At 52.7% G+C, this 23,425-nt stretch overlaps 1 protein-coding gene across 7 annotated transcripts; it reads left to right on the forward strand.

Annotated features, from left to right (window-relative positions):
* Window positions 1-15: 15 nt before the first annotated feature.
* KLHDC8A (kelch domain containing 8A) lies at window positions 16-22,954 on the forward strand. 7 transcript variants are annotated; one of them, XR_005931326.1, is made up of 10 exons: window positions 16-267; window positions 432-641; window positions 1,037-1,071; window positions 11,706-11,772; window positions 11,964-12,396; window positions 14,010-14,174; window positions 15,472-15,687; window positions 16,083-16,184; window positions 16,404-21,910; window positions 22,402-22,954. XR_005931326.1 is itself a non-coding variant. In XM_029999912.2 (7 exons), exons 3-7 carry the CDS (start codon window positions 12,021-12,023, stop codon window positions 16,595-16,597), a joined length of 1,053 nt encoding a protein of 350 aa, XP_029855772.1. In that variant the 5' UTR covers window positions 2,611-3,936; window positions 11,706-11,772; window positions 11,964-12,020; the 3' UTR covers window positions 16,598-22,954. The 7 variants fall into 7 exon arrangements, 1 of the variants encoding a protein (XP_029855772.1); XR_005931324.1 differs by lacking the exons at window positions 16-267; window positions 432-641; window positions 1,037-1,071 and adding an exon at window positions 2,611-3,936 and having other exon boundaries at window positions 16,404-20,503; window positions 20,927-21,910; XR_005931325.1 differs by lacking the exons at window positions 16-267; window positions 432-641; window positions 1,037-1,071 and adding an exon at window positions 2,611-3,936 and having other exon boundaries at window positions 16,404-20,503; window positions 21,731-21,910.
* The last annotated feature ends 471 nt before the right edge of the window (window positions 22,955-23,425 follow it).

Raw genomic sequence — 23,425 nt, forward strand, 5'->3', positions numbered from 1 at the left:
GCTCCAGCCACTGCTGGCACGGAGATATGCATGGGCAGCTCTTGGTCCTCTTGCATGTTTTTCCCCTTTATCTACAAGATCCTATCTCTTCTGAAAGAAAAGCCTTTTACTGGCCTTCCAGCGCTGATTTTTGCTGCTTTTTTCCCCTATTTTCTTACCTCCTGGCCTGCTAACTGCAGTTTAACATGCCTTTCCCAAACACTTAGGAGAAGTGGTCTGGTCAAGAGTGCTCTCTGGATTGAATTGGCTCAACCTGAAGTGATGCAGGTAAGAAAGAGGAAAAGAAAATGTTACCCTTTGGCTTATTTGTGTAATTTGCAGGAATTCCTGCAACTCTCCTGTTGTTCCCATGGAAACAGATGTTGAATTGCAGAAAACTGCTACAGGTTTTCAGGACTATTATTTCTTTTTTTTTTTTTTTTATTTAACAGTGACACCTCCTTTATCATTTCCAAGCAGCCTGGAAAAGTTGTTCTTTTTGAGGCACAAATCTGGAGTGAGCCAGGGCCTTCCTTGTCTTACAAGTTCTTCAAGGTATCTCGAGAGGTCTCCTTAGCGACAAGCAAGACACTGCCAGGAAAAGATGCTATCGGGAGGAGGGTAAACTCCGCTTTCCTCACGACGTTAGCTGCCTGGCGATGGTGAGTTTGTTTCCCTAGCTGCTGGTGGGTAGCAGAGTGTGTCCCTCCCTCCTTCCCAGCGCAAGCCCTGTGCCGTGGGAAGGGCTTGCTGGCCACCGGGTTGTTAGTGCTGTGCAATTTTCACTGTTCAAAAAGCATCTGCTGAGTGAAGCCAACGCCTGCCTTTGTATGAGGGCTCGGGTCTCTGTAGCGCATTGTGTAAGCTCCGTCCTTCCGAGACAGACAGTTATTTTCCAGCCTGTCAAGTCTGACTCATCCACCAGGCAAGTCGGGTGTCAGGGATAGAACACCTGGGGCTTTATGGCCAAGCTGCCGTACCTGTCTCCCTGCTTCTATCCAATATAAACTCGCCCTCTTCCGCTGCCTTCATCTCTCATTTCTCTGGTCTTTTGCAGGTGTTGACGTGGTGCAGACTGTTCATCGTGGGAAGGTAAGGCTGCTTGCATTGATCTAAGAAAGGACACTGGCCAGTGAAAGGTCATCAAGGGTTTTTTTTGGAGTTACTTTGTTTTGTTTTTAACTGGGTGAATTAAATGCTTATGAAGATGAAAGAGTATTTGTTTTAATAAGTTATTAGCATCAGATATGTAGGACTATGAGGATGAGGATTATCAAGGCTTCTTGGCAGAGTTCTACCAGGGCCTTGGTCTGTGTCACACCATCTCTGCTCCCTATTTTATCACAATCCATCATGTTTCTGCTACCAGCCAGAGGCTCCGGCTGACCCAAGGACCCCACTTGCCAGGTGCTGTACACACAGCATGGGGAGCCCAACTGCTGCCACGAAACAACAGGTGAAATGGGCAGACAAAAAGCAGGAAGGAAAATGAAAAGCAGATGAAGGGCTTGAGATCAAACAGCAATGTGAAAAAACAAAAAGCAACCAAACAAAAAACCCACCAAAAAAAAAAAAATCTAAATCAACCAACCAAAAACCCACCTGGGGCCAAACCCAGTGTCCTGGTCCCACAAAGCAGGAGCACCCAAATGATTTGAAACACCAACCTGCTGTTGCGTTTCAGTGGGTTTTGTAAGCCACAGTTTATCACCAGTTTTAAAATGGAAACGGCTCTGTAATACGATTGCAAGGGCCAGCTGCAATCTGTCACAGCCCCTTCACCATCACCCATAAAGGTCACCCATCGCCAGGCCGCTTTGAGCTGGTGCCCAGCATGGGAGCCCCGTGGTTTAATTTGGGGACAGAGAGGAGCTGCCAACCCTGTTGCTTGACCACCGGTTCATCTCACCAGCCTGCCCTCGGCTGTGTCCTGCAGCCTCCCCTTTCCTTCCCCATGCCTCCCTACCCCCATGAAACTGAGCTTTCTGCAGGCAGCTCTTCAGCGGCTCCAGAATACCTTTTGTGATGTTTTTTGACTGTGTGGGTTTTCTTACTTCCTGGCTTTGTAAGTAGGGAGCTTTCAAGCTTGCTGGAAACCTTCGTTCAGAGCTGCCTGGACTCATCTGTAAACAGTCTGGTAAATAATAACAACTTAAAAATACTAAGTGTCCAATAATGCCAGACTGCTAATAGCCCCTGTGTTAAAATCCAGTTTGATGGGGTCTTTTAAAATTTCTTAAGAGGTAAATGCCTTTGTAATGAACATCTTAATGTTAGATTGGCCCTGTGCTTGAGGTTTTTATTTAAATGCAAATTGAATCCTCCCACCGGAAAGCTAACAGGAGATTAAAATAGCTGGTAGGGGATGACAATTTGCTTTATGTAGAGTCATTTGACTCAACTTCTTGTTGATTTCCTCATTTTTCTTATTTTATGGCTAGAGCTGCTTTAAAATACTTTTCTATCTCAACCAGCATGAGCTATCGGCAAGAATAAACCTTTTCTGGATCGTTACGGGCCTGAATTGGGGTCAACACCAAGGGGCTTTTGCAAGCCAGGGCTGAACTGGAAACCTCCTCCAGCCATCTCTGGAGACTGTCCCTGGTCTGGGCTGCAGGGAAGTGGCCAGTGGAGAAGTAAGTCCCTCTGAGATGAAAATAGGAGACTCTTCCAGCTCTGGAAGCTGCAGGTTCAAAGGCTGTTGAGTGTTTGAGCACCTGATGCTGCTGTGTGGGTACTGCCTGTGCCCCAAGTCATGCGTGCTCGGAGCTCTGTGCCGGTGGGGAAAGATGTATGAGCACAACGCTGAAAGGATCAGAAATCTCTGGGGGTGTCGGGGACTTTCAGAGCTCAGGGGGTTCCTGAAGGATTAGAAACATCTGCTGGGCTGAACTGGAAATGCATCTCTGGGGAGGAGCTTTGAAGCTCGATGGAAGATGCATTGAAAATATCTTTCTCTTTTGGCTTTTGCTTAGAAATGATTTTTCTGCAAAGTTATTCTGCAACACTTTTAGGAGAAGAGTGGAGAAGCAGGTGAGGGAAGCGAAAGCCTGGGATGACCAGCAGGCTGGGAAACCAGGGCCCAAAGGGCCCTACATCCTACTGCTGCCTCTGCAACCTCAGAGCAAAGCATGCTCTTCGCGGGACGCCTGGAGCCAGAGTTGCAGAGAGCAGAAGCTCTGGGGTTGTTGCTGCCTGAACTGCCCCTGCTGTGCCCTTGTTTTCCCCATGGTGGGTGCCCGTGGGGTGCGCGTCCATCAGATGTGCGCACCAGCGCTGGGCTCTTCTCTCCCTGAGCTGTTGGCAGCGTGGGGTCCACTAGCTCCCAGCCACAACTGGGACCCAGCCTGGGGCAGACCCCCAGCTCTTCCCGGAGTGGGTCCCGCTGCAGCCCAGGGAATGCCGCAGCAGCACGTTTGGGTCTCTGCCTCCTCTCGGAGGCAGCTCCTGCTTTTCAGCTCCTACTCCCCTCTTTTTGTCCATCTATTTCCCTTTCCTAGGAGTTTTGTTTTTGCAGGCAGGGACCAGCCGTTACAGAACATCCTGTGCAAGCGTGGGGAGCCATAAAAGGCTTAAGTATGGGTCTGGTAATGCACTGTGTACGCACGCACGCACACCCCCGGCTGTCGGCACCGAGGAAGAGACCAGATGGGGAAACACTCTCCCTCTTAATTGCCCTACATCTCTGGGAGGGTGAAGATTAGGGCTGCTGGATTTATGCTGACTTTTTTTTTTTCTCTCCTCGCATCCTTCCCACGCAGCCCTCCCAGCCCTGGCTGCTCCCATCGTCGCTCGCATCCCCCCTGCCAGGGCTGTGGGGTGCAGGGAGGGACGGAGGGTGCGGGAGGGAGCTGGGAGGAGGGGGATGCTCTGCAGGCGCTGAGGATTTGGGTGTTGAAGAGCGTTTCTAGCAGAGAGCCATGCTCTACCTGGATTCGGCGCGGCTTCCCGGGAGCTGTGAGTATATCCGTGCTTCCTGAGCTTTTCTGGCAGGAGGGAGGGAGTTTCTCGCTGGAGGTCAGCGAGTTATTGGGGGTGGGTGGGAGGGGGATGCTTTGGAGGAGGACAGCTTTCTCCCAGTGTCAGGCCAGGCTTTTAATGAGCAACCAGAAACAAAGCTTTGAGTTTGTGTTTCCCTCCCCAAAAAGTGGGTTAAGGGGGATGTTTTTTCCCTTACTTTTTTTTTCTTCTCCCCCCCAGTAGTCCCCAAATCCCATCTTTTCAGCGTCTCTCCCAGACCAGGCCCTGGCAGCTGAGGCAGGCAGCAGCGATGGGTGCGTGCGCTGTGCTACCCCCAGCTGAGATCTGGCCCAAGCTCTTCACATTCCCTCCGGAGGGATGCAGCCTAAATACAGAGTAACAGGAGCTTTATAAACATAACCAGTGAGACTGCAGGGCTTGAAAAAGATCTTCTTATTTGACCTGTGAGAAAGAGAAGCTGTTTGTGCAAAGAGCAGAGGCAGCCTGCGGGGGCAAGGGGAGGGGATGCAGGATGCTGCTGGGAGCTGGACTGGGGAAGGGGTACCCTGCAGTCTCGCAGGTGGATTATCTTTTCTCTTGATGAAATTGTAACACTCTCTCTTGAGACAAACTGTGATGTGAATAAATCTTACCTTGTTCTGCTGATTCTTCAGCCCACCCTGGAAAAAAGGATGGCCTGGGCTCTTTCCCTGTGCTAACAAGTGCCAAAAAACAAAACCTCTTTTCTCCCTGTCCCATAGCCTGCTAAAGCTCCTGGCATCCTTCTAATCCACCACTGCTGTGCTCTTAGCTGTGGAATATTTCCTTCCATGACCTCTCTGCCTTCCTCCTATTAGCAACCTCAGGAAATTGCATTTGGCATGATGAGGCTGGAAATGATCTCAAGGGACTGGTAATGGGGGGAAGGGGTGTAGCTGGGGAGGAGGTCAGATCAGTCACAGCCTGCTGTCTTCACGTTCAAACTGCACCTACTTATGTCTGCAAAGAGGGATGCTCAGGAACAGAAGGAATGGAATGAACTGCTTGTGAGTGCTGCTGCTTTTTCTTTGCTTGGTACAATTAATTCTCTTATAATTGTAATGCTTTTTGTCTTTCCTTATTTCTAAACAGTCTCTTTTGCCAGCTGGGTAATTTGCAGAGAAAGGCAGGGAACTAGTGGATTTTTTGTTGTTATTTTTCTGGGTAGCTGTAACTATGGCAAGGAAACTTGATTCAGTGTGAAGAGAGGTCAGAAATACCAGACTGAAAATTTCATGCATGTTCTGTTTAAAGCCTCAGCTGCCAGGCTTTGAGCAAGAGAGAAGTAAAGGCACCAGAGTCCCCAGTTTTCAAAGGCTTTTTAAAAGCCTTTTCTGTTTAAAGTTGGAGTTACTTGAAAACCTAGACCTGGTGTTACATGACCTTGTGGGCTAGGACTGTAAAATAGTCAGAGCTTGTAGAAAGGCTGTCTATATCTTGTTCTGAGTGTCACCAAGAAATGAGAGTGTGAGTTTGGGACAGGAGCTCAGGCTTCTCCCATGCTGGGGACATTACAAAGGTGCCAGATTTTTCCAAAGACCCTGATCCCACTAAGAACCTCAAATAAGCGGTGAGGGTTTGAAGAGAGCTGTGTCTGGGGGGGTGCTGAGCTCTCTGGACTACTGTACAATGGAGTTTTGGGGTGCTGGGCTCCTCTGAAAGTCTGCTCTCTTGGGTGGCAGAGAAGTGAGCTTTCTCTCTGTAGGAGGAGGGATTTATGGCTCCCTTCTGGGTGCCGAGCAGGGGGAAATGTGGACTTAAAGCTTCCTGGAAAAATCTGCCCCTGTGAATGTTGTTTCTTGTTGGCTGTATCTTTGCTGAAATAAAGATGCCTTTTTTTTTTTTTTTAAACAGCAAAGGTTGGTACCTTAGTCCACAGGGACAGAGCCTCCTCATGCTGTGCTCCTGTTTATCTGACAGTGCAAAGGGTGGTTACACCATGATATTTATATGCTTCTAGGAGGAAAAGCAGCTCACTTCAATTACAGGGATTAATGGGGAGGTTTAGGTGCTGCTCCCACATCTGAAACTTTTCAATGTGTTATTTGAGATGCCCTGTATCCTGCTAGCTTCCAGCATAGATGAAAACAGCATAAAGAAAGTTGTCACTGTTTACTGTCCTTTCTCTTCACTTGCTGGTTTGTTTTTTTTTTTTCAAAGTCCCTGATTCTAGCCAATATGGGATGTTCCTGTGCTAACAAGTGGCTCCAGCTGCAGGTAGTTACCTTTGGGGTTTTGAGGAGAGGCAGATGTGGGCTCCCTACCTGCCCTGGTTCCAGCTGACCTGGGAGCAAGTGGCTTCCTCGTGTGGGTGAACTGAGCACCCAGTCCTGGGGAGGGCACGTATGAAGGTCGCAGGAGAGGCTGCCGGTGCGAGGTGTGCTTGGCCCTTGTGTGCAGCATCCCGGGCATCCCGTACGTGGCACAGCTCATCTCTGTCTCTGCCCCTTGGAGCGGGTGAGCTGGGCTCTGGGGTCACACTGGGAGCAGAAGAGCTGAGCCACAGGGGACTGATTCTTCCCAGGGGCTGGTTCCTGCTCCAAACTCTGTTGGACCCTGTGCCTGGAGCAGCACTGGGAAAGCACCCGAGTGTTGCTGTAACCTGGAATTGCACTGGGAAGAGAGTCAGGAGCAGGCAGGCAGGGGAGAGCTGGGCAGTGCCTGACACTCTTCCTTGGCAGCGGGTGAAGTTCCTGGGGTTCTCCTCTCCGTGTCCCCCCTCCTGGCCTTGTACCATGACTGTTCCTTGGGACAGAAATGGGTTCCCTGCACTGAATCATCTCCTTTTAGAATCATCTCCTTTTAGCTGTCTTAATTGAGTCTGTGCTGTGTCATCTCTCCCTGCTCTTTATTTAATAGAGCGCAGGCAGCCAAGACAGAGCTGAAATGAAGCTGCTGACTCCTGCCTGGTGTTGAGGAGCAGGAGCTACAATTTCTTCTCAGTTTTTGTGTGCTATTTCCAGCATATCATTGCCCCTGTTCCTGCCTCCCCCGTGACGCCCATCCCCAGAGCAGCGGGAATTGTTACTGCTCTGGCTAGTGATGCTGGCTGGATGTCAGGCTGTTTTCAGCTCAGCTTTGCAGCCCCTTTTCTCACTTTGGCTGGCACATGGCAGGACTGCCCTGTGTTTATCTGGCGTGACATTTGGGTGAGTACAAGAGCTTTTTCTCTGAAGGCAGTAGGTTATCTAATAGGCTTCTCTGTCAGGCTGGTGGCTGGCTGTGTCTGTTTTAACCTGCTCCTGGTGACAGCAAGGAACATGTGGGTGTTTGGCAGTTGGCAGACAATATGGGGAGCAGTGATGTTCTGGGAGCGCAGCTCCTGATGGGGCTGTGATGTGTGTCCTGGGTCTGACCCGTCCCCAGATCCAGTGATGGAGATCTGGGGTCATGCTACTGAAGTCAGGGAAGCTGAGGGTCAGCTGGATACAGCTCAAGTTAACTTGTGATGGGATGCCATGAAGAAGTGTAGCGGTCTCCTGGATGTTTGTGGTGTCCCTAAAACGATCACTGTTCCCGAAGTGCGGGTTTGAGTGGGTGATGCTCTGTGAGGCACAGCAGTGATCTGCTGCTGGGGCAGCAGAAGTGCTGGAGGCTTTTCAGAGCAAGTTAGACAAATGTGGTACAGGATCCGTTCGCAGTGAGTTGTATCTGCCTCGGGCTGGGTGAGGATTAGGTGTCTCTTTCTGTTTCCTGAGCCCTGAGTTCCTCCCTGGAGGGAGTGTGTTATGCATAAGTGTGGCTGGGGGTATGTGACTGGGTACAGTGATGTCTCGGGATAGATATCCTCAGCATGAGCAATAAAAATAGAAGGTTTGGGAGTATATCCATGGCTTTTCATCTTCTGGGGCCTTTTTTGCATTTCCTTCGATTTGGAGGGGTGTACATCGGACCCCTTTTCACTCTGTGCTCATGCAGTGGCATTGCAATGCAATATTTAGGGTAGTGCATCAGCCAAAAGAATACCCCGATGGCTGGAGGGTGGAGATTTTTGGCTCCAGCAGGGCTGTGTGCTGGCTCCCTGCAGCTGAGGGAATTTCAAACCCAGAGCAGCAAAACTTCTAAATCCTGGAGAGAGGTGAGATGGGAAGGGAAGCAAAAGCAGCTGCACTCAGCAGCACCAAGATCTCTCTCCCCTGTTCAGCCCGTCTATCACTTTAATGCCCACCAGCGTATCTCTTTTATAAACCACAAATCATTGCAGGTAATAAATGCCACTAAACTGGGAGCTCTCTAAAATGAGCCTGATGTAACCTGCGGGGTGAGGAATGGCCTCTCTCTGGAGGGAGCAGCTGGGTGTTAGAGCACAGGGAGCTCAGCCTCCCACACCGAGCAGTCCCCCTCTCCCACCGGAGCCCTGTCCCCCTCTCGGTGGGTGCTGTGGGGATCTCCCTGCCCAACTGTGCTCCATAACCACTTGGGAAAGACCCTGGGGGGGGGTGGAGGGGTGCTCTGCTGCTTACTGAGCTCTTAAAGCAGGGGTTTCTGTCCTGCAAGGGTAAGGGCTGAACCCTGGAGTGGGCTCAGCGCTGTGCCTGCCATCTCCTCTGATAGAAAAGCAATTACCATTCATTTTTATTTTAATGTAGCCATTTAAGAAAGAAATTTTAATGCTTCCAATTTGTTTGGTATAATTAAGTGATAATTCCCTCTGTCTGGGAGGAGAACATGGCTGCAGCACATGGGGGTGTTTGGTCAGCACATTTTGACAGCTCCCAGCTCCTACGGCGCAGTGCTGGCATTGCTTTCTAGTGAGATTCAGGTGATGCTGGAGAGACAGAGACAAAGGGTGCGAGTACAGTGTTTCAGGTTGACCTTGATTTTCTTTAAAGAGCATGAAAGAGAAGAATAGCAAACTACTATTTGTATGCTAAGGCAGCTGAGCTCAGGCAGAGCTTTGCATTACTGCTGCTGAGAGTGCTGGCTGTCTGGATGTGCTGGTTCCCATTGTCTGGGACCACAGCTGGGCTGAATTTGCAGGTCTTTGCTCTGCCTGTTCTCCTGAAGGATCTGCCCAGCACTCCACAGAAATACTCAGCCATGTCCAAATGCTTTGAATCACACTCTGTGCTGGTATGTTGAAAAAGAATTTTTAGGCAATTTTAGACAGCTATGCTTGAGCTCTGCATAGCCTTAATGACAGTGGAGAAACTGTCTGGCACCAGCTGTGAGGTTCTGCTTCTGTCAGACATTTGGGTGATGCTGATTGTGTCTCATCCTAGCACTGTGCTGTATAGTTGAAGAAATTGAGGCACAGGGCAGAAAAATGACTTCTCGGAGGTCAGGATGCAAATCTGTCATGCTCCAGGAGCTGGCTCTGCTTTTCTAATTTGCTGGCCCGTGCTGAATTTGTCCATGGTAATGCATGAAAATTCACCTGGAAAGAAAATAAATTATTCATGAAAGCAATAGTCCAGAGCTGCTTAAACTGCCAAGGCATAAATCCCTGAGCCGATCCAGTTGTGGGCGGTGATGCACATCAGAGGACGAGGGATTGAAGAGAGGGGAGAACAGCAGCTGGTGATCTAGTCTGTTGTTTGCCCCTTTCTCCTCAGCCGCTGGGAAGATGCAAAGTGTGGCTTGACTTGCTGCTGCTTTTTATTGTTGCTTTGTGTTCCTTTGTACTGCGGCCCCCACAGTGCCGGGGATGTGCGCATGTGCCCGTGCTGGGTCCTGCTGCTGGAGGGTTACAGCCCAAGGAGTATTTATGGGTTTATTAACCACATTCTTTATGCAGTAAATGATGTTTAGCTGACTACTGAAATTTTTCTGGGAGAATAAGTTAAAATAAACAGCCCTGCTTGGACTGATTGGTTTTCATGCCGGCTCAGACTTGTACGTGAAGTGATTTTGATGGATCTCAGTCCAGTTGTCCGAGACCCATTTCACTGATGCTTTTCCATCACCCTCCTCTAATCCACGCTTTCAGAGGAGATATAGGAACTAACATGACCATGGCAACTGATTTCCCCTTCAGATGGGCCCTGCAGGCTGAGCCCCGAGACAGAGATGAGGAGTTTGTGGGGATGCTGCATTGTACCTGTCTGAGATAATGGCAAATGCCCCGGCCCTGGCTGCGGTCCGACGGCCACCTCTGTCTCCCTGCTTACCTGATGAACACAACAGGCATGAATTTATAGAAGAAATAATGTGGCATCTCCGGTGTGCTACACGCAGGATTAGTCTGGGGTACAGCAGCAACAGCCCATGTGCCTCTGCCCCGCGTGCAGCCCCGTGCACCCCAGGGCTTCTCCCCTTCCAGGGGGATCTGCCTCGTGTGGTCCCTGGAAAGCATCAGGATACCCACTCGCATCACCTGAAGTGATGGGTGATGAAAGGCGGCTGTAGGTGGTTGTTGCTAAGCTACAGGCTCTGTCTGCTCAGGTTGTCGGAGGGCTCCGAGAGCTGAAGGGCTGTGGTCAGACCTGGGCAGTAAGTGCTGCGGCCGGGCAAGGCGGTGGGGTGCAGGGAGGAGATGACCTGTTCCTGGCTCAGGGAGTTTTGCAGACCCCACTTGTTTACTCTTTGCTCCAGATGAAGCAGCAGGAAACAAGTCTGGTTCTCCTTTTCGGGAGAAGGGAGTCCATCCCCTTAAGAAATCCAAGGGCTATAACGGTTGGTTGCTTTGTGCTTAGGTATCTTAGATAGGAAAGAGCAAGTTGGCTCTTTGCATTCCACCCCACAGCCACACTGCTGTATCAGAAGAAAAAAAAATAACCCCAAGCAGCAGATGGGCTGGGGCACTGGCCCTGGGCTGGGTGTCTGCCAGGAGCCAGGGAAGTGGGTCCAGGAGTGAATCTCTGCTCCAGGGGCTTTCAAATGGTGGTCTACAGAAAAGCAGAGCCAGCCAGCCCTGCTCTCCTGCCAGGGAAGCTCTTTTCAGGGGGTCAGTGGGACCTCAGCATCCATGGGGAAAAGTCTCGGGAGTCAGTGCATGAGGAGAAGAGGGAATGACTCTGTCCTAGACCAGAGCAGTGCTCAGCCAGGAGTATGCCTTCTTTGGGTTTTTTTTGGCAACTGCGCTCTCTACCCTACAGTCCTGTCTCCAAATGTTCATGCAGGCAGCATGTGCTGGGAGAGCCTGCTGCGTCTGCAAGGGTAAAGATAAATCTTACTTTGTTTTAAGGGCAATTGTTAAACAACCCCAGTTACACAATGAAGGTGGAGATGCTCAGTGCAAAACGCACCTTATTCCATGCTGGGCAAGTGAGCAAGCCGCTGCCTTTATTCTGTTCCGTTTGTCCTCTCTGGCCTCCTGTGCTAATTAATCTCATCTGCATGCTTAACAGCCATTCTGAGAGAGGAGACGAAAAAAGACCATGGGTTTCCAGCGAGAGCTTGTGCCTTCTCCTCCCTGGGCTGTTCTCTGGATCCCTCACAGCTCCGCGGCTCAGCCCATGGCTCGGGGCTGGAGAGGCGAGCGCTGGCTTTCGCCTTTCCCAGCCGAGCGGGCTACCGGAGCGGGTCCTTCCCTGGGTCTGCAGGAGGATGTAGACAGGGGTCAGGAGGAGGAATTGGGTCAGAGAAGGAGGATGCAAGGAAAAGTTCCTCAGCAGGCAGGAAAACAGCCAGGGAAGTGAGCAGACGGCTTGCAGCCTCCTCAGTTTGAATGTCGCTTGGGGGCGGGGATGCTCAGGGAACAGGATAACAAACTGACTCCAACCTCTCTTGCCTCTTATTATATTTTTTTTTTTTACCCTCCCTCTTTTGTTTTGTTTTATTTTTAGGATCGGTCTCTGCACGAGCTTCTGAGGCAGATCTGGAACTGCAGGATTAATGGAGACGCAATGAAAGGTACCGGTCGCTGCTGTTCTGTGTCGGGGGGTGGCAGAGGGGGCTGGTGGCTGGGGGAGGCTGTCTGACGGGGCTGCTCCCATCCCTGCTCTGCTCCTGGCTGCCTGCAGCTCTGCCAGGGGAAGGATGGTGTTTGCACTTTGCGTTTCTCTGTTTTTCCCTGGCACTTCTCCGTCTGCTCTGTTTTGCAGCGTAGCCAGCCCCCTCCCGTGGGCAGGGACCGATGCTGCCTCGCCCCGCCAGCCACCATGGAGCTAGCTAATACCAAAGATTTCCAGTGGAAAACCCTCGCCCCGCTCCCGAGCCGCAGGGTCTACTCGACCTTGGTGGAAGCCGGCGGGCAGGTGTTTGCCATCGGGGGCTGCGATGACAACGGTGTCCCCATGGATTGCTTTGAGGTCTACTCCCCCGAGGCCGACCAGTGGACCTCGCTGCCCCCCATGCCCACGGCCCGGGCCGGGGTGGCCGTGGCCACTTTGGGCAAGAGGATCATGGTGATAGGAGGGGTCGGAGTGAATCAGATGCCGCTGAAGATAGTGGAGATGTACAACATAGATGAGGGCAAGTGGAAGAAGAGGAACTCGCTGAGAGAAGCAGCCATGGGCATCTCGGTGACGGCAAAAGGCAAGGAGGGTTCAATTCCTGCTGTGTCCTTCCAGGGCAGGGAGGGATGCCTGCGGGGTGGTGGGATGGGGAGGGTTAGCATCGGTTGGTGCGTCAGGCACAAAAGCTTTCTGGGCAATGGCACGGGGTTATGTTGTTCTCCAAAACCTTTTCTGTGCTTCTAGAAGTTGAACCCTGTGTATTTGTCGTATCCCACCTGCTAAAGACGACTGTTCTGTGGGTGGCCAAAAGCAGATAAACCTGGGGACTGCTCTGTACCGTCAGCCCTGGAGCCACGAGGGCCATGGCTGTGGTGGTACCTGGGGGTATTTCAGACAGGTCCAAGCTCCAGGGCCTCAAATCAAACTTTGCCAGGGTTTTGTAGCAAATTCTGGTCCTTGTGTGCTGCAGATCCTGGAAAAATAGGAACGGTGCTGCTGGCTGAGCGTAGCCAAGCTGGGAGGACCTGGCTGAGCTGCAGAGCCAGAGGTGAAGGTCTGAGCCACAAAATAGCTTTGGTTTGAAGAGACATCTCTGATCGAAACCAGAACCAGCCACGAGAGAGTCAGCTTCATGGTCATGAGCTCAAATCATTGTACAAGGAGGGAAAGCAGCTGGCCTCATGGGGGGGTTCCTGCGTAGCTCCCCTCCGAAAGCTTAACCACTGCCTTAAATGGGGCTTGATAAAGGCCTGTGAGGCTCTGCCTTATCAGCCCATCTCCTTTTTTAATTTCTAAGCAGAGATGCGGAGCATTGATTTCCTTTAGCATGCTCTGCCATTCTTTGAAGAGCCTGGGGCTGGGAGTTGTGTTCCTGAGCAGCATGCCTGAGGTCAGCCAGCTTCCCACCGTGCCTGGGATTACGAATCTAATCTCTAGGCAGCTTCTTTGAAAGCTGCTTGGTTTGTTTGCTTAAGTGGGTTTAAAAGCTACCATCAAGGAATGTTTAAAAATAATGTTTACCATCTTGGAGATGATTTTCTCTCTGAGTATAAGCTTGCCTGACTGATACGACAGGGTCAATTTGGTGTGAGAGGCCAGGAACAGAAATAGCTGCCCAAATCCTTGCAGTGTGCAGGCTGGTCTCTGCTTTTTCAGCTGCCTTGTAGGGCTGCCCGCAAGGGCAAGGCTGCTGTCGCTGCTCTCCTGAATCTTGTCTGTGGGGTGAAGTGCGTGTTGAAGGAGATAATGTGGGTGCTGTGCAGGTAGGATTTTGTTTTGGAGAGCCATCTTTGCTGTTAGCCGGAGGAGGATATAGCTGATACAGATTTGGTGGGGAACAACTAGCCTCGGTGCCTTGTCTTGGCTCTGAGCCCTCCGGTCTGGGTCACAGAGCTGCCATCCTGTGCCAGACCTCAGTGGGACAAAGCAGGAGCTGAGCTGAGGAGCAGCAGCCCCCAAACAGAGGAGCGGGGCTGGGGGAAGAGCATCGGTGTTGCTGTGGGGACCGGGAGGTTAGTGCGTTCCCCTCTGCCCCGGAGATGGGAGCTCGGGACATACACAGGGTCACGGGTAGGATTGAACAGTTCTGGTCCACATCGTATGATGGCATGTGTTTTTGCAGGTGGGTATTTCTGATGCTTTCCTATAATAATTTTGTGGGACTAAATTTTTTTGCTTCTTGGCCTTGTCCAGACTATAGAGTCTATGCGGCTGGTGGGATGGGATCTGACCTGAGGCCGCACAACTACCTGCAGCACTACGACATGCTCAAGGACATCTGGGTGTCGCTGGCGGCCATGCCCACACCCAGGTACGCTGCCACATCCTTCCTGCGAGGCACCAAGATCTACGTGCTGGGTAAGAAGCAGTCCTGCTGCTGCCGCCTCCTTGGGCAGCAGCTCTTTTGATCTGAGCACTGAAAAACCTCCCTGGAAGAGGCTTTTGGGAATGCTCTTCTCCATCCCTGCCTGCTTTCTCATGCATTCAGAAACACCAGCTTGCAGCTGTAGGTTTTGAGCGGGGCTGGTGTGCGGTTTGGATCCACAGCTCCATAGCAAGCATCCGTGAGAGCCCCTGCACCCTTGAATGCCCCAGGAGCTCGTGGGTCTCGCAGCAGCTCTGTGCTGGGTGAGTGGCCACCCCTGTCCCAGGCCCATCTGTGGCTGCTGGCAGCTGAGGGTACAGCTGGTCTTTGCCTGCTCAATTTGCAGTCCTGCAACTGCGCTAAAAGCCCTTGGACTCAACTAGTGAGCAAAAATACCTTTATGCATTTTATATCAGCAAAGTACCGTGCAGCTTCAAAAAGCGTCTGCCTTTGGCAGAGGAAAAACCTGCTGTAGCTGGGAAATGCTGGACCGAGCCTTTTGCAGGGACAATTTTTATTATGTTGGCTTACAGAAAGGGAAACTGAGGCAGAGAAATGTTGCTGTCAGCTCGTGGCCAAATGGCATATTGGGATCAAAATGCAGGAGTCCTGATTGCTCAAACTGCCAGACAGCCCTGGCTTTCTTTAGGGGTTACCAGAAAAAAACCTCTTTGATCTATTTTGCAGTTTGCTTGCTGCTGGCGAACAGTTTGTGGGCCCAGTAGCGAGCACAGGCTCTGCCTTCAAAGGCACGCTGAGCATCTGAGCTGAGAATAGCTGTATTCATCTGCATCTGATGGGTAGAAGAATAATACGCATCTTTGGCGGTGGTAGCAGCAGCTGCTCTGGCTCTCCTGCTCCGTCAGGAGCTTGGCAGCAAGGCCGGGGCTTGCTGGATTGCACTGGCGCTGAACTCATCTGAATTGCAAAGGCTCCCTGAGAGCTGATCCCTGCTCTGCTGTGAATTTGTCTTGATTAAACTGGTGCATACTAAACACCTTCCTGTGCCAGCGACCCGCTGCTGCTGGTGTGGAGGGAAGCGGAGGGTGTGATGCACTGAAAAATGAAGTGTTTTCATGTCATGAACCTGCAGTTAAAGGAGAAGGGAGCGCAAGGGTGAGAAGTTACCTGGCTCAGCAAACCCTCATGCAGGTGACTTGAGACCTGAGGACATCGTATTGGCTGGCAGTTCGCTCTCAGCCTGCCCTAGGAGGCTCCTCTGGTTCTTGCTGCCATTGGCTTGGTGCTATGAGCCAAGCTGACTTTTTTTTTCCCTCTTCCCTGCCCCAGGTGGAAGGCAGTCCAAGTATGCTATCAATGCCTTTGAGGTCTTTGACACAGAGACCAGGTCGTGGACCAAGTTTCCCAACATCCCCAACAAAAGGGCCTTCTCCAGCTTCGTGCCCACAGAAGACAAACTCTTCAGTCTCGGGGGCCTGCGGCAGGGACGGCTCTACCGGCAGCCCAAGTTCATGAGGACCGTGGACATGTTTGATATGGAACAAGGTGGGGGCTGTCCCAGCTCTGTCCTTTCCAGAGGAGGAGGGTGGGTGGCACGCAGAGCTGTGCTTTGGGGCTTTGCTGTCCTTGCAGAGCTCAGAGCTCTCGTCTGCTGAGTCCTGGGACTGCTGGTGTCTTGAGCTCAGCCTAGAGGAAGGCCTGTGGTCAGGATTAACAAGTCAAGGCAGCAGAGGGGAAAACCGTGGTCCTGAGGCAGCTGGATTCAACAGCTCCCTCCTGACGTGGTGGTGGTGAGGAAGCTGACCCCTGTGTCACAGGGTTTTATTACCCCAAGGTGCAGCAGCAAAACTGTGCTTTCACAAGCAAGTAGGTCAGAGAAGCTAGATGGTTTCCCAGGAGTGGGTGCTCCTGTAATACCCAGTCTGTGCTGTCCCTCCCAGGTGGCTGGATGAAGATGGAGCGCTCCTTCTACCTGAAGAAAAGGCGAGCAGACTTCGTGGCTGGCTACCTGAAAGGCAGAGTCGTTGTGGCTGGGGGGCTAGGTGAGGCACTGGGGGATGGTGATAACACTTTAAAAGCATATGTGAGTCATATGTTACCGTTACAGAGCAGAGAGATCGTGGCCCTGGCTGGCCTGAGGGAGCAGGGAAAAGGGACCCCATAAGGAGATGGGGTCCAGAGCACAGACACTGTCCTGGAGCAGACGAGGGACGCTTGCCAGTGCTTCCCAGGTGACCCAGTACCTCGCTTTATGCTTCCAGGAAACCATCCGACCGTCCTGGAGTCCGCAGAGGCCTTCCACCCCGAGAAGAACAAGTGGGAGAGCTTGCCCCCCATGCCCACCCCACGCTGTGCCTGCTCCAGCATCGTGATCCGGAACTGCCTGCTGGCTGTCGGCGGGGTGAGCCAGGGCCTGAGCAGTGCCGTGGAGGCCCTGTGCCTCTCCGATTCCTAGCTGGCTCCTGCCCGGTGGAGGAACTTGCCCCTCGCTGCCTCCAGCAGTGGTGGTGGTGGTGCTGGTGGTGGTGGTGCTGGGCAGCTCTCAGCAGTGCTGAGGCTGGGTGAGCACCATCCGAGCTGGCCTGGGAGCCTGGCAGCTCAGCTCTGCCTGCCTGTAGCTAAACCCAGCCTTGCTCTGGAGCCATGGCTGGCAGGAGCCCGCAGCCAGGGCTGCTCTTCCTCTTCCTCCTGGGTGCTGCCGTTCCATGCCAGGATCCCCCTCCCAGTTGTCTTCAGAGCTCTACGGGGAAACCCAGATGAAGGAACTGCTCGCAGCGCTGGTGTGCCATGTCTCTTGCCGGCAGGAAGGACTCTGGAGATAAGGGCATTGGCAAGTGTCTCCCTGCGGCCATCCTGACCCACTACCGAAGGCGATGGGTTTGAAGGTGTTAGGAGTGTCCAGACAGGTCAGTGGTGGTTCAGGGAAAACTGTTGTGATGTTGCCCTCTTTGAGCATCCTGGGATCTACGCGTGCTTCCCTGCACAGATCCCCTTGGCTTGCAACACGGGAAACTCCTAACCTGCAGCCAGATCCGGGGGATCGTTCTTTTGCCTTCATAGCAAGGCTTTTCCTGCAAACCTGTAGCATTTGACTGTCACTTTGCCAGGAGCTGGAGCAAGGGGCTGCCAATGCTCCTGGGAGGGATGAATGCCCAAGGGACTGTTTTGGCTAGAGGGAAGACCTTATGTTTGGCACAGATACTGCCTTTGCTGGGTTTCACGCAGAGATGACCTCAACCTACAATATTCCAACCCTGTTTTTAGCTCCTTTAATGATTTGGGATCTTCTGTTCAGCCCAGGGAGAAAGGAGCAAAACTGAGCCTTGCCTCTGGTTCTGGAGCACTCTCACCCCAGGGCTGGGCAGTGGCCTTGGGGATGGCTTTGTTGGCCATCGCCTCCTCGTTGGTTTCGTTCTTCCCAGGCGGTTTGCGGGAGGGCCGTCCAAACCGTCGGGTTACAATTCTAGCTTGTAGCAGTTGCACCATTAAAAGCTGTCTTCAGAAAAACCCTCGGAGAAGGCTGGCTGTGCTCCGGGCTGCATCAGGACTGTCATTGTATGGAAAAGCTGGGACCCGGACTGAAAAGGGGGGGGACGGGGTGGGGGGCTAGTGCAGGCAGCCGTCCCTGGGGTCGGTGGGCTCTCCCGTGCCTTGGGCACTTGCCCCATCGCTTGTTCCTTTCCGCGGTGTCCCATCCCTCTTTTTGCAAGCGGTTCCTGGGCTGCAGGGAGAGGTTTTGGAGGAGGCGGTGGGGGGGGGGTCCCGGGGGCAGCTGCGGGGCTCTGCCGGGGCCGGACCCGCTCCCGCCGCTGCGGAGCACCGAGGACACCGTGCGGCGGCCGCCGCAACGGCAGGGGATGGGGATGGGGATGGGGATGGGGATGGGGGGGCGGCGCGGGGCTGGGAAACCCCCGAGCTGGGCTCCCCGGGGGGGGGCAGGGACCGGCCCCTCTGCCTGTATCTCCTCCGAGCATCGCTCCTCCGGTGAGACCGGGCTGGGGCTGGCTCCTGCCCCTTCGCGGGGGGGGTGTCCGTTCCTGTCTGCCGGTATTTGTGAGGAAGCCAGTGGTTCCTTTTGAAGTGCAGCCCTGTCAGCTCCGAGTCCCCTCTCTCTGAGCCCCAAAGTGCAGTGTAGCTCAGAGGAAAGGGGAAAGGCACCAACTCCGCAGCTAATAACCTGCTCGCTAATTATTTACATCCCACCTGCTTGTCCCTGGCTGCGTACATAGGCACAACAGTGTTTGTCCCCATCCCTTGTCACGTTCCCATCTGTGGTCCTGATGCTTTGTTTGTCCAGGTGCCGTGTTCTGGAAGGCTGTGTAGATGCAAATATCTAACTGCAGAAAGGAGCTCTACCCTGATGCGGATACGCAGCTCCGGCCAGGGTGGAGGAGTTGCCCGCAGCAATGCTGGGTTGTGTTCCAGGCCTCCGGTGAGGAGCACGGAGCCCAGCAGAGACAATCTTGACATAGTGCAGTTGAGCAGGGCTCCAGGGTGAGACCTGCTGGGGGGTGAGGCTGCAGGGAAGGGTGAGTGGGGCACCGGGGCCAGGTGTTTTTGTGTAACAGCATCCCTGGATGATTAAAGGTCTGCTGGGTCTAGCAGAGCTGAGGGAAGGTGCTAAGAGCACCCCTCTCTGTGTGTGCAGCCCTGGGGGTGCTGCCTCCTGACCCTAGAAGGCTCATAAAACATCCCTTTGAACTGTAAAAAATTGGAGGAGGATGGAAGAGGCTTGGAAGGAAAGAGGGAGCCTTCTCGCCTTCTAGAACAAACCCTGTGTCTCCTGGCACAGCAGATCGCCATTTCAGCTGCCTCTGCACAGCTGAGAGTCTCTAGCTCTTAATGAAGTGTTTTCCTTTGTCCTTAAGGAACCTTTCCCACACACAGCACAGCCTGATGCTCCTCTGCTCTTGCTTTCTCATTAGCCCTGAGCCCTGTTTGTTGCAGTGAGGCCGCGCTGGTCGAGGCTCAGGGTTCGGTGCTGCTGGGCTGGCTTTGTTAAGCTGGAGCAAGGGGAGGAGGAATCTGTTCCCTTTGTCTGGCTGCAGCACAGCTGGAGGCTGATCCTTTGCTTTCTCCCTCCAGAAAGGCTGGAGAGAGTGACAGACAAAGCAGTGTCATGGGAGTAAACCCGCTCTAGGACTTAATGAAGAGATGGGGGACTGGGGACAAGGCTGGGGGTAGACGGTCAGTAATCAAAGCTGGGGGGATGTGCTGAGCATTTAGAGAGGGAGAGAAAGAGGAGCTCTCCGAGTCGCAGCATAGCGAGAAGCAGATCCGGGTCAGCTGCCTTTGCGGTGAAACCCAAGCTCTCATCACCAAACAGGATCCCTGGTACGTCTGTCCCCAGAGCTGCTGTCTCCCCAGCCAGCAGCAGGTAGCTCTGCATTGCTGGGGATGCTTTTCCCCATGCTGGTGCTATGCAGAGTCAAGTTTTCACAAGAGCTTGAAACCTAGATGTCATTTGGACTTTTCCAGGTGTAGTTCCCACCCTGAGCAGCTCTCCCAGGGGTTTGTTTCCATGTCTATCCTGATTTCAGCGACTGGGGGGCTTCCTGAGCAGCTGTGAGCTTTTGCTGTGACCCCTAGTGCACTCTGCAGCCACCTCCTGCTCTGACTGCTGGCTTCTTCCCAAAATCTGCCAGGAAAAGCAGCTGCTGAGACTTCAGACACTTCCAGCACGCCTCCGCTGCACCGTGCTTCCAAATAACACCCACTCGGAGACCTCTGTACCTGAAAAATTGAAGCACTTTCCCTAGTAATAATGTTGTTTGCTTTTTACCGGCAGATCATAAATGGCTTAGCAAACACAGAGAGGTAACCAGGCAGCAGGAAGGTGAGAAAAGCTGTACCTGTAATTACGTGGTCAGTGGCAAAAGCTACGGTTAGAGGGTAGGTCTGATCGGCCTCTGTGCTGGGCTCTGCTCGTGGGAGCCCACCACTTCGGTATGGCCCCTCTGATCTGGCTTTTGGTGGCTTGAGTTCAGCCTGGTCCCTAATGGGGCTCAGGGACCTCCTGGGCTCTGCCAGTGCATAACCCCTGCTGAAGGAACCTGGCTGTGTTTTCAAACTAATTGTCTTTGATTGTTTCAAGAAAAGGTTTCAAACTTTTAAGCATGCTTTTGAGCTGGGTGGCAGAGCAGCCCAAGGTGGGGCTGGAGGAGCTCTGCTAATTAATCATGGAATAAGAGATTTAATGAGATTGCAGCAGAAGCCAGGGAAAATCAACCCATAATTCAAAACACAGAGTATGTTACAGCCACTTGCCCTGGAACAGGCTATTTGAGTGTCCACCCCAGATGTCTGTGTATACAGTGTGAATGGCACTAAGCAAAAACAACCCGATGGCAGAGACTCAGAGGTAAGCATGTGTCCCATCCACAGCACTTGCATTGCATCCCGAAAATGGCTTGGTCAATGCCATTCCTGACCCCCAACCCCTGCTGGGCTTCCTTGCTATTGCTGAACTTCTCTGGGGGCTCATCCATGGATCTTCTCTGGACCAAGGGCATCTCTCTCATGGGGATGATGGGTGTCCAGCAATCAGCAGTGAGCTGTTAGGCAGCACCAGGTTATTTAAAGTTGCTTCTGGGCTTATCAACAACTGGAAGGAGATGTTGTGGGACTCCAGCCACAGCCACCTTCTTGCCAGCCACCCAGCCTCCTTTGAGAAGCAGCAGCCCTTCCCTGGCTCCTCTTGGCTCATGGGAAAACCCTTCTAGCGGGGTTGAGATTCCCTCCAGGAGCAGGTGAAATCCTCCAAACTTTCTCATTACCTCTACAGGCTTGATGGTGGCATTCACTAGTTCCAGCATGCTGGCAGACAGGAGCTGGAGGATTAAGTGTCTCCACTGATGGTTCTCACAACTGCACCTTGAATCCTGCTGTTCTGTGTTGTTCCTACTGCTGTGGGAAGTAGAAGACTGCAGGAGATAATCTGCTTTTGTTTGCAACAAAAGGGCTGTGCCTGCCCTCCAGGTGATGGAGATGTGACCCTGAGCCAAGGCTGGGGAGCAGGGAGGTGAATCAGATGCACCCTGACTGTGTGTGTAGGGTTGTTTGTTTTTAAGAAGTGCTGTGCTTGTTTGGGCTGAGCAGTGCTGGATGGGCTCCCAGTCTCCTCCCAGTGCTCTGAACGGCAGATGGCATCCATGGGCTGAGCCCAGGCTGGACCAGCACCTCCTGGCAGGCATCCTGCTGGAGCTGGGGGGGCTGCCCTGCCCAGGTGGTGATGGACTGTGCTGCTGGGATCACAGACTGGCTCCAAAATGCCTTTTTGGGTTGTGCAGGGATCCTAGCTGATCGCATAAGGATCCATAACTTGATATGGAAAGGATGTTATGCATCTCCTCTAGCATTTCGTTCCCATGAACAGGCATCGCCCCTGAGTCTAGACACCTTGCAGTAGCTATGACACGAGCTGAATTCTGTTCTCGGGTCCCCCAGGCAGATAGTCTGTAATGCTGCTGCACAGTGTCAGTCAAGATGTCTGTGGAGTTGAATCCTGCTCTTGCTCGCACTGCTGCAGCTCCCTGAGCTCTGCAGCGAATCTCTAGAGATTAGATAGCTGCAGCGTTTCTTTCCCCAGATGCATGTTGCCTGTGCTTTTCAGCAGATGATTCTAAGTGCTTCCATCTTTGAAACTGATACTTGGTGGAGCTTGTTGTGCCTGGAGGGACAAGGTAAAGCCTCAGCCGGGAAGTCCAGCCCAATGATCAAACCAGCCCCACGGAACGGGGCCTTAGATGGGAATTGCCAGCAGTGGAGGGTGAGCTTCTGCGGCTGCGTGGGGCGGACGGCCGCTTCTCAGGGCGAGGGGTGATGACAAACCCCTCTCTTCTCCGGAACGGTTTGGCTGTTTAGCTTTGGCCATGGCACAGAGGTACCCTGTGCCGCGAGATGTGTGTGTCTGTGTGCGTACCTACGCAGATGCACAGAGGGGAAAGTCGTGTGTGTTGGCGTGGGCGCACACACAGCTCGGTGCGTGCAGACGCCCTGCACTGCCAGCACATGTGTAAGTTGGCACGTCCGTCCGTGGGACCGGGTTCATGTGTGATAGCACACGGGGCTGTGTGTACATCCCCATTGCGAAGGCTGCAGCTGTGCTGTGCTCCTGGGAGATGTCAGCCAACAAAATTGCCACCACGGTGAGCAGGTCGGGGAGCCGGCAGCTTGCAGGCTCACGCCACGGGCTGCGCCCACGGCTGGGTTTGTCCGGTGTTAGGAGAGCACATACCTGTCAGCTACTGTCATCTCTAGCAGGTACTGCTGTCTGAGCCACGGCTGTGACAAACAGAGCTGCTTCAGGAGATTTCGGGGAGGTACTCGCATGGATTCACACATTGCCCCAGCTCAGTGGGTGGCAGACACACACCAGGTCCCATTGCAGCATCTTGGGTTGCGTCGTTCCTCCCTCCCTGCTTTGTTCCAGAGGAGCTGCTGCCGTGGCTGGGGTCGTTCCTGCTCACAGAGAAGAGAGTTTGTGGCCTCGGCTGGCTGCTGCTGCCGCCCTGGTACGTTGGGCAGGGCTTCCCAAGGCCAACTGAAAACAAACTGTGGTGTTTGTTCTTCAGGGGCAGGGAATTCAGTGAACTGTCCACCTCATCTCACATCGTCAGGATTACTGGTGTCTGTTGTCTGACATTGAAAACCTATTTAGATGCCAATTCAGTAGTGTATTTAAGGGGTGTGCTTAGACCTCAGTGTAGAAGACCTGTTGATGTCAAAGCACGTTTGCTGAACCTGGCCTTTAAATTGTGGATGGTGATGCAAAGGGAATCTTTTAGAAATAAAGCAAATAAATATAAAATAACTGGTTTTCAACCCAGCTTTCTTTCCAAAATATGTAGTAATTTTAACCTGCCTTGGAGAATTGTTGTAAGCAATCTTGAGAATGGATTGGTAATTGCCTGCGGTATCTTTTCTTTTTTTTAATATATGTATTAGCTCTCAGAGAGACTTGCCTTGAAATGGGATCACGTTTCAGTACACCAAGTGCTTTGAACGGGGCATTGTGGCATTCTTTCTTACTGATCTTCAGTAGGTATGTCAGCCAGCTCCTCCTGTCTCTGGGGAGCTGTAAAAAGCTACAGGCTAGTCCTTCTGTCCCAGCCAGCCCTCAGGTTTCACAGGAGCCCTGTGCCCACCAACCTTCTCAGAAGTTGCGGTCTGTTCTCTGTGCGCCTTTATCTGAAACCCAGCCGAGCTCTTGTAGTTTTCCAGCTACCTAATGGGGCTCAACAGATCCTGGAGCTGGCTGCGGCCGTGTCCTCGCCTGAACTCC

This window comes from Aquila chrysaetos, chromosome 24 (genome assembly GCF_900496995.4).
Source record: "Aquila chrysaetos chrysaetos chromosome 24, bAquChr1.4, whole genome shotgun sequence".
NCBI lineage: Eukaryota > Metazoa > Chordata > Aves > Accipitriformes > Accipitridae > Aquila > Aquila chrysaetos.